Source organism: Ziziphus jujuba, chromosome 10, assembly GCF_031755915.1.
Source record: "Ziziphus jujuba cultivar Dongzao chromosome 10, ASM3175591v1".
In the NCBI taxonomy this organism is placed as follows: Eukaryota; Viridiplantae; Streptophyta; class Magnoliopsida; order Rosales; family Rhamnaceae; genus Ziziphus; species Ziziphus jujuba.
This window is the reverse complement of record NC_083388.1, coordinates 9,516,916-9,527,495: the sequence shown is the minus strand read 5'-3', so window position 1 is coordinate 9,527,495 and position 10,580 is coordinate 9,516,916. Positions and strand designations below refer to the sequence as shown.

The 10,580-nt window shown below is 33.4% G+C and overlaps 2 protein-coding genes across 2 annotated transcripts; one reads left to right on the top strand and one right to left on the bottom strand.

The window, feature by feature from the left end:
* The first annotated feature begins 1,642 nt into the window (after window positions 1–1,642).
* LOC107411106 (U-box domain-containing protein 13) lies at window positions 1,643–7,110 on the top strand. The gene is made up of 4 exons (XM_016018623.4): window positions 1,643–2,135; window positions 4,138–4,254; window positions 4,673–5,125; window positions 5,555–7,110. Exons 1-4 carry the CDS (start codon window positions 1,866–1,868, stop codon window positions 6,695–6,697), a joined length of 1,983 nt encoding a protein of 660 aa, XP_015874109.2. The 5' UTR covers window positions 1,643–1,865; the 3' UTR covers window positions 6,698–7,110.
* A 957-nt stretch (window positions 7,111–8,067) lies between these two features.
* LOC125420982 (17.8 kDa class I heat shock protein) lies at window positions 8,068–8,475 on the bottom strand. Its single transcript, XM_048468670.2, has 2 exons — window positions 8,377–8,475; window positions 8,068–8,262 (listed from the first exon to the last, which is right to left on the bottom strand). Exons 1-2 carry the CDS (start codon window positions 8,473–8,475, stop codon window positions 8,068–8,070), a joined length of 294 nt encoding a protein of 97 aa, XP_048324627.2.
* Window positions 8,476–10,580: the final 2,105 nt, after the last annotated feature.

Genomic DNA, 10,580 nt, shown 5'->3' with positions numbered 1-10,580 from the left:
ATGGTATTAAATATCTACAAATTAAAATTGTCGTCCATATAATTTTGAGTGATATTGCCGTTATTTATGAAAGCGATTGATGTTAGGCAGATTGATTATTTATTGCAAACAGTTAAACGTCGTGCTTTGTGTCAATTATTTTATTTTTTACATTTAAAAACTTTATTTTTAAGCAATTATTCAAAAAAATTATAATAGTAATTTCTAGTAAACATTACAGTTAACAAATAGGTTCAGTCAAGAAAATAAATTAAATTATAAAAAAATAATGATAATTAATATATATATATATATATATTCAAGCTGAATCTGGTACTTTTAATATTAAATTTTTATTTATTAATTATTGAATCAAATCACCGTATTAAAATTTTAAAAAATAAAATTTTAATTAATAAATATAATTTTAAATTTTAATATATTTAAAAGTTAAAAATTTTATTAACATTAATTATGATATTGAAAAATTAATTTGAATCTAATTTATATATATATATATATATAATTGTTCTATAATTTACACACTGTTCTATCAATTATGGAGACAAGGACTGATAAAAGAATAGTCTTTACAGGGACCATTGACAATGAAAAATCAATTGAAATATATGAGAAACAAATATAACAATTTTCCCCAATTTGTGAACCCAATTAATATGAGGCTATGAAATAACCAGAGACTTCCAAATTGTTCCTTCGAATGGGCCATAAGTTGATAGCGAATTGGCTTCGTTCTCATTTGTTCAATACCTCTTAAAAACTTCCGGGGTAAGAAAAGTCTTTATCTAGAACGCATACATCCAAATCCTGAATGATCTTACTATTTTTAGTCGTGAATTGGACACCTTTGTTGAGCTGTGGGTCTTCTCTCAAAAGCATAGTGCAATTCTAATTGCCAACACTCGATTTTACCTCTCTCATTTATCGACCAGCAAAAAAAATAAATTAAATAGATAAAAAGTAGTTATTTTATTTTATTTTATTATTAATTAGACATAAATAAAGATGGAAGGGAAAATTTTCATTCATGATGTATAAAATAAGTATTGGGTGTTCAAAATTACTATTAAAATAACAAAAAATAACAATTAATACTTTATATTGATATACCAATTTTCTAGAACAGAAATATTCCAATTAAATAAAACATTAATTTTTTTTTCGAACTTTAAAGATAAAAGACGTGTTTCGAACATATAGATAGGTCATAGGTGTAGATTGAAAGTTGGCGTATGGCAGCTGAGCCGGTCTCAATTTAACAATAGAATATTAATTATTATGGTGAAATAAAGTATTATATATACATATATATATTTTATAAAAATAAAACTTTTTTAATAATTTAAATTACATCTCGATATTTATTTATTTATTTGTTTTTATCCAAAATTAGTTGAAAAAATTTGCACAAGTTTAGGAGAGACGTCAACCTACTGGAGTTGAGTATTGGAGCTATTAACCGGCGGTAGTTAAACAGAACCAAACAGGCAGATACCTGAATTTTTCTGATGGTTGGGGTTGGGTTGGATAAACGTAAACCCAACCAACTCGTAAGCCGAGCCGACCAATCCAACAAGGAGTTAATTCCCAACCCAACCCTGGTGTAAAAGCTTTAACTTAGCCGCGCCACAAAAAAAAAAAAAAAAAAAAAAAGTAAAAAAAAGTCTATGCGCGTGGTTCGCACCCTCTTTGTGTCTAAAATCTATTTCTTTCTCTTTGTCTTTCTCTCTCTCATGGAGGCGGCCAAGAACTGCTATTCCGACCTCGCCAAAATTTAGTAGAAGAGACTTGGTTTATTTTGAGCTATTTCTGTCTACGGGGTGCTTCAGAAAACGGTGTCGTTTACTGAGATCTGATTGAGTGCTATGGAGGAGGATAAAGGTGCGCTGGTGCAGAGCTTGATCGACGCCGTGAGCGAGATTGCTTCGATCTCCGAGTACAGATTCTCCATCAAGAAGCAGTACTGTAATTTGGCGAGGAGGTTGAAGTTGTTAACTCCAATGTTCGAGGAGATTAGGGACAGCAAAGAGGTTCTTCCGGAAGACACCGTTAAAGCCTTGGTCTCTTTCAAAGATGCTCTTCAATCAGCTAAGGAATTGCTCAGATTCGGTAGCGAAGGAAGCAAGATTTACCTGGTGTGTTGTGTTGGTACTCCGATTGCTTGTTTGCATTTATGTTTTGGTGGTTTTATTTGGTATCCGAGCTATTAATTAGGTGATTTTTTAATTTTTTTTTTAATTTTTTTCCCTGTTTGGTTGCTGAGAAAAACGGAGGAAAGTGAGCGATTCTGGTAGGGCCTTATTAGTTTCTTCTGGCAGAATTTTGGACCATCTGATTGCTTATTTTCATTTTACGACTTTGGTCTAAGTGACTTAAAAAACTTAGGGCGATATCTTTACTGAAACAGTTTATGGATCGAAAATAAAAGGGCTCAAAAACAGTTGTATGAGACAGTTGAGTTGGATTCTGTTTGTTTATTAGCTTTTTAAGCTAAAAAAATTATATTTGAAAGCTTTGTTTCTTATTAATCACTATGTTTTCTTACATCAAATCGAAGTTGCTTCTGCTTAGTTTGTGTACTGCTACAATTCTGTATATATAACTATGTTTCAAATAATTGTAAAAATTCTCAAGCGATCTGAACTGTGATTTCATTACTTAGTTAAATTGTCAGATAAATGGAGTTGTTTGATTTAATGCCCAGTCTTTTTCTTTCAGATTCATCACGAAGGATTAAAAAATTTGTCTTTTATTTGTATGTTCGTTGATTTAGGCAGTTCTTCTAGTGAACTTGTATATGGAGCATGACACATTTGTCTCTAGGATCTTTGTGCTTTTTGGTCACTGTCCTAATCATCTCTATGTTCGCATCAAGCTTGAAGTAAATTATTGTGCTTACCGCCCGAATCTTATGTATAAAATGTATTTGCCTTGTCGTTTTCACCAATGCATTGTGAAATTAATCATTATTTAATGGGCTTTTTCTGCTTCCATTTTGTCTCCGACAGTTTTTTTTATTGCACTAAGATATATTCTTGTGTGGACCCTGTCTTTTGTTATGTTTTGTGCTCTTGTCTCTGCCTACCTGGATTTCCCTTTTGATATGAACATTAAACTGAAATTTCATTAAGTGGATACAATCTTGTGTAAGTTTTACATGAAACTTTTAGAATCTTTTGATTTGGAAAATTGAAAACAAATATTATACTTGATATTCTTGGGTATCTTGGCATCATGTCGACTATCTAGGAGAAATTTCCACTTTCATTGTATGATTTTGTAGTCTAGTGATCTTACCTTGGTTTAGTAGTGTGAGAATTAAATAAGACATGTTTTCGGTCATTCTAGACCTTGCATTACTGATACACTTTAATTGCACCACAGTTGGAGAACACTTTGATACTTTTGAGCAACCATAATTTATGGAATTCAATTTATTTTCTGAGGCTAGATAATGGTCTTTAAATAGGAATTCAAATGCAAATTAAGTTAGCTTTGATGTTAAAATCACGATAGATGGTTATTCTACTACATGTTTCATGTGTGTCCTACATTATTGTTCTAGTAGAATCAAGGATGAGTCTTCTACAAGGATGAGGCTGATAGCGTGAGAGAAATTTTAAGAAAAAGGGTGTAACAGGGGGTCGTGCCTGATTGTTTCATCCATGTTCTTTGTTATGACCAAAGTCATGGATGAGTCTGATAGCTTGAGAGAATTTTTAAGAAAAAGGGTGTAACAAGGGGTAGTGCCTGATTGTTTCACCCATGTTCTTTGTTATGACCGGTATGGATTTGGAGTTAAGTTTTCTTGCTAACATTCAAGTAAACAAAAGGTTTGGATTTTTGGGATAAAAAATGGCATTGCCACTTTTGTTTTTACTTTGCAAGTTAGATTTTTCTTTTTTGTTTTTGGGTAACTTGAATGAAGTAATTTTTGTTCTTATAAACTTTTAGGTTAGCATTCAACTGTATTTCTTTATTATGGGAAATGAAGTGAACCTTTTTTTTTTTTTGGGTTGGTGAGGAAACTTTGCTACTTGACGGTATAAAAGTACTTAAGTAATTTAGTAAGCTGATGCCTAATTTTCTGATTTTTCTCTCTCTATGTGTGAATTAACCTTTTCATGCTGCCTGCAGGTCCTAGAGAGGGAGCAAATTATGAATAAGTTCCAGGAGGTGACGACCCAATTGGAACAAGCTTTGAGTGGAATTTCCTATGAAAATCTTGATATATCAGATGAAGTTAAAGAGCAGGTAAAGATTCATCAATTAACATTTCTGTTACGTGATAATCGAGGGCATTAACAAGAAAGTTCTATTTCTCTTCTAACCTTGTCATATCTTATTTGGGGTGTTTACCTTGATATTGGCTACTTGGAATGGTTGTACTAGTTTTGATAGCTTTAATTAATTACTAATGTTTCTTAATATATCAAAATTTGTTAAAGCATCCCAACTCTTCACACATGCATACATGGTCACTTGACTCATTTCAATAATTTCCACAGTTTTATATTTTATGAGCTTGCAGTATCTACTTCATCAAGTATTAAAGTGGGCCCCGGAGCATAGTTCCCTAAGTCTGTTTATTAAGGCTTTTAGTTTAAAAATATATGCATGCTTGCTGTTTTAACTATATGCATGTATGCTATTTTAACTCTTCGATGTCCAGGTTGAGCTTGTTCTTGCTCAGTTCAGAAGAGCCAAAGGAAGGACTGATGCACCCGATGTGGAGCTGTATGAAGACCTCTTATCCCTTCACAACGACAATGATGCAGCGAAAGATCCAGCTGTCGTGAGAAGATTGGTTGAAAAGATGCAGTTGATGGGGATTGATGAACTTACGCAAGAGTCTCTAGCTTTGCATGACATGGTTGCTATTAGTGGTGGGGATCCTGGGGAGAGCATAGAAAAAATGTCAACGCTACTGAAGAAAATTAAAGATTTTGTGCAAACAGAAAACCCGGAAATGGAAGCTCCTGCAAGAGAAAAGGGTGCTCCTGCCAGTTGCAGTGGACACACATCCACAGATAAAAACCACAAGGTCCCAGTTATACCTGATGATTTTCGCTGTCCAATATCACTGGAATTGATGAAGGATCCAGTCATTGTTTCAACAGGGCAGGTATATATGTCATGTGGTTTGACTGTTGTAGCCAACGGTCAGTTGCATGTTCCTCATTCTGTACTGATAATATATATGCTTTAATCACCACCCTTTCCTGTGGATAGATAAAAGATTTAATTTATTGTTTGTTGATCAAAATTTATTTATCACGTTACATCTATTTATTGGGCTACTCACTCCTAATTTAGATCAATGTGGTTTATATATGGTTTGCTCTGTTTAATTTCTACGAACAAACCAGAAAATTTGGTTGGCTTTGAATGGAAGACTGATTGGATACTTGTAATCATTTAATGGGGTTTCATTTTTCAACTGATTATGTTTTTAGTTTGACCCCTGGACAAGTGCTAATTGTGCATGCTGGAAATTTGTGTGTAAAACTTTACTGCCACAAATTCTAACAGGTTTTATTTTCCGTTGCTGCAGACATATGAACGTTCCTGTATTGAGAAGTGGCTTGAAGCAGGCCATGGAACGTGCCCAAAGACACAACAGTCTCTTTCCAGCACTGCCCTCACACCAAACTATGTCCTACGCAGCCTCATAGCCCAATGGTGCGAGGCAAATGGTATTGAACCTCCAAAGCGACCTAGTAGTTCTCGACCCAATAAAACAACATCTGCCTGCTCACCTGCTGAACGTACTAAGATTGAACTTCTCCTGCGCAAGCTCACATCTGGGAACCCTGAGGACCAGAGATCTGCTGCTGGAGAAATCCGTCTTCTAGCCAAGCGTAATGCTGATAATCGTGTGGCTATTGCTGAAGCTGGTGCAATCCCTCTCCTTGTAGACCTCCTTTCAACGCCTGACTCGCGCACTCAAGAGCATGCTGTAACGGCTCTTCTTAACCTTTCTATTTGTGACAATAACAAGGGAAGCATCATATCCTCTGGGGCAGTTCCTGGCATAGTTCATGTACTCAAGAAAGGGAGTATGGAAGCTCGTGAAAATGCAGCTGCCACTCTCTTCAGTCTTTCAGTTGTGGATGAAAATAAGATTACAATTGGTGCTTCGGGAGCCATTCCACCACTTGTGACACTCTTGAGTGAAGGTACCCAGAGGGGGAAGAAAGATGCTGCAACAGCACTCTTCAACTTATGCATTTACCAGGGGAACAAGGGGAAGGCAGTAAGGGCTGGTGTTGTTCCCACACTAATGCGCTTGCTGACAGAACCTGGAGGAGGAATGGTGGATGAAGCACTGGCCATTTTGGCAATACTGGCTAGTCATTCTGAAGGGAAGGCAGCCATTGGATCTGCAGATGCAGTGCCAGTTCTGGTGGAGGTCATAGGGAGTGGATCCCCGCGCAACAAAGAGAATGCAGCTGCAGTTTTAGTGCACCTTTGTGCAGGTGACCATCAACATCTAGTACAGGCCCAGGAGCTTGGTGTGATGGGTCCGCTAATTGATTTGGCACAAAATGGTACAGATAGAGGGAAGCGAAAGGCTTCACAGTTGCTTGAGCGTATGAATAGATTTGTTGAGCAACAGAAGCAGGCTCAGGCTCAGGCTCAGGCTCAGACACAGCAGTCGCAGACACCCTCCACGGCAAATGCTGTTGATGTCTGAGGGTTTTTGTTTTTCCTTTCGGTTGCTTGGTTTTTCTTTTGTTCTCATTATCCAAAGGAGGTGGCGCTCCGGCATGGGAAGGTGGAAGATCACCTATCCAATCTGTAAGTTATTCATTTGTTTGTGTGGGAATGAGGAACTATACCTTTCAAGAGATTCTTCAAAAAGAGCATCAGGGATTGGGGTAGAGAAGTGAAAAAGGCAGAAGGGCTGAGATATATATATACATATATATATTTCTGACATATATGTGAAAAAATGTACCATTTGTAACATTGTAATCATCCTCAGTTTTTAGTGAAGAGATGTTTCATGTAATTCAAACCAATCGTCTGCCATAATTCTGGATTCTGTGTAATGGTGACAGAATGAGGGAAAAAGAAATCGAACACGAAGCATTGAAATTGATGATACGTGGCTATATGTACCTCAGTTTTGTTCAAAAGCAAAAACCATTCGTCCTCACTCTTCTGTTGGGATCTTAAATGAATTCTTTTCTATCAGGTAAGGTTTTGCTTTAGAAAGATATTTCTTCCATTTCTTAGGTCAGCTATCGGTAAAGTGCTTGGGTCAGATGTCGCTATGAAAATTGTCCACCTAGGACTTAATCAAAGCACTGTAGCATAGATATGGTCGTACTTACAAGTGCTGATTACAAAGAGCTGGCGAGACATGACATAAGAGAGCTATATTTTAGTGCTTAATGACTGAACATGTTTAAAATATTTGGTATTTTGTGACAGAACAAAATAGAGAGCTTCTACTTGTACAACAAGAATTTTCATTTTCACCAAAGACCAAGATAATAATAATAATATATAAAAAAAACCTGAATATTCATGTTCGAACTTACCTATACATGTCTGATCACAAGTACCGAATATTTTAAACATGTTCAGTCGCAAAGTACTTAACATGCATGTTTGGTAATTTATGACCTGATATGTTTAAGTTGTTCAGTAATATGACTTGGAGCGAAGATAAGGTTACGTAAAGAGAAATTTTGGTCATGTGAAAGATAGGAATTTATGACCGGAGATGTTAAGTTGTTCAGTAATATGACCTGGAGCCAAAATATGATTACGTAAAGAGAAATTTTGGTCATGCGAACAATAGGATCATCAAAGAGCTTTGAAATCCAAAGTAGTACAAACAATCGCAACCAAAAAAAGCCTTGGATTGAGCAAATTAACCAAATATGGAACACTTAATATTATACTTGCTTTTCAAGGTTGCACAAACATAAAAAAGGGAAAAACCGACTATACTAAGCAAATAACAATTCACAAACGAAGAAGTACATTCAGTTGAGTAGAAAAAATTCCTAAACCAGAGATCTGAATGGGCGTTAAAGTCAGGCTTCTTGTTCCTCAGGCACAGTCATGGTAAGCACTCTGCACTCCATTCTCCAAGCTAGCCTTAACCTCCTCCATTTTATCTCTTTCAGGCAACCTGAACCTCCTCAAGAATTTTCCACTGCTCCTTTCCTGGCCGTGCCACTTGTCATTCTTTGGTTCTCTCTCTACTGATCGGCAGAATCCTTCCTTAGCCTCAACCTTGACATCCTAATTTGTTGATCAATTACACAATGAAGGAGACGGATGAGCAACTATATGTATATATAGAAGCAAAGTAATGAAGTGAGGTCATTTCGAGTTTGCTAATTGAAACCCAAAAACAGAATTCTGGTGGTCTCCATCTGCATCCTCTCTATCTATCTCCATAGGTGACTCCATTTCCTTCCTGTAACTTCTACCTCCTTCATCATTGGCTCCCATTTTCTTATTTTCTTTACGAAAAAAATTGCCATCAATATTATTTCACACATCATGTGACCATTTGATTGGATGATTGTATACCGAAAAATTCCTCGTTCAAATGATTCTTTTTTCATATGAAAATTAAAGAAAATTGAAAATATTATTCAATGCAACTAATTACTTTTGTCATCTCAGGAATGCTTCCATGCTAGCAAAACTATTTTTCAAACCAGTGAAAGAAATATATCACAAATTCTTGGACCCAAATTTAGTTATTGGGCCAAATTGTTTCATGGGCCTAAAATTTCACTCTCCTATTGTGAATTGGATTTTGGTCTTGTTGTTTTGGGCTCAGTTAGTGAATATTGGTCTTATTTTTTTATTTATTCTCAATTAATGGGATTATTATCCGTTTATGTTTTTTTATTTATTATTTTATTTTTATTTTATTATATTGGAGCGAGGGATTGAACTTATAATTATAAGTGATTCTACGGATAACATTTTTCTATCAATATATTTATTAAAAATATATATTATTATTTAATTGATTGATATATTAATATAATTTAAAAATAAAAAATATAATTTTTAAATAGATAATTATAATTAAATATAAATCAATATATATTAATAAATAAGATAGTACATATAGTATGAATATTAATCTGTAATTATATTTCAGGTCAGGGTGCTTTATTGGTCCATATATTATTTAGGTACTAGTTATTATTGTTATTATTATTATTATTAATTCTTTATATAAAAATTGATTTCCAAGAGGGTACTCAGCCGTAGATATCAAATTTTCAACCTTCTCTTATCTAGATGCTCATAAATGTTTGATTAGATAGTTATAAACAGTAGGTGCTTTGGGATTGTACATAACTATTGTACATCTGCCAAATTATGCATTATCATCTTTTAAAAGCTTGAGTTGAGAGGCAGATTATGATTGCATTTGACATATTTACATTTCATTTCATCTTTTCTAGACTTAAGGTTATACGGATGCAAATATTATTTTGTTAATATTTTCATCAAATTTTTATAATTTTTTTTATATTTAATATGGTTAAGGGGTTAAAAAATATTTATTGATATATTTGATATTAATAAAAAAGTATAATTTATCAGTAATTATTAATGATATTGATAATTATTGATGGAAATTAATAAAATTTTTTTTTTTTATGAAAATATCAAAAAATATAGAATTTTGTTGATGGTTATCTATAGATATATCATTATTTTCGATGTTCACGTTTTAATCACTATAGTTAAAAAATGATTAGAAAAACGATAACATTTAACTATTATTTTTAACTAGGATTTTAAATTTATAATTATGTTTCATCAAGTATTGTGGTATGTAATTAAAATAATAATACTTTATCAAGAACATAATTAGTACCATTATTGGCGCATAATAATAAATTATTTATATATATTATACATATTATTAATTTCAAATAAAATTGCATACTTTGATTTATTTAAAATTGTAGCTACATATTTAATTAGTCAAATTTACAATATTTGGTTACTAATAAACACTTAATTTGTTTTAATATTTATGAACTACTTTTCACAATTTTATTCTAATTATTATATTTTTTATTTATTTCATTTTATAATATTAAATATTTCATATGTAAAAAATCTATATTTTAAATTAAATATTTATAGTTTTTATAATTTTTTTTTTATATTTCTAAAAACATTGACATTTTATAAAATTATATCTTCAATTTTTTCATTGTTACAGGCACTTTCATTGATGGGTAGACGTGATCTTTTTTAGGCTCAATTAGATATTTACATTTTGTTGTTGTCGAATTTTGATTATGTTATAAGATGGTTTGTCTTGTTTAGATATGATTGTTCTTAAGTTATTTGGGTTGAATTTGTGCCAATATTCGCCATGAAACCTTCTTTGATCGATCTCTTAATCCTAAGTCGAGATAGTGGTAACAGCCTAAAAATCAAAGAAAACTCGTCAGGGGGCATTAGTAATGGTGCGCGCGCAAATCCTCCAATAATCAAGTCAGTGATGAGCTCAGGTGGAGAACCCTAAGGGAGTGCCTTTAGAGCAGCTTGTAAGAGATAATTCTTAGAGAAAG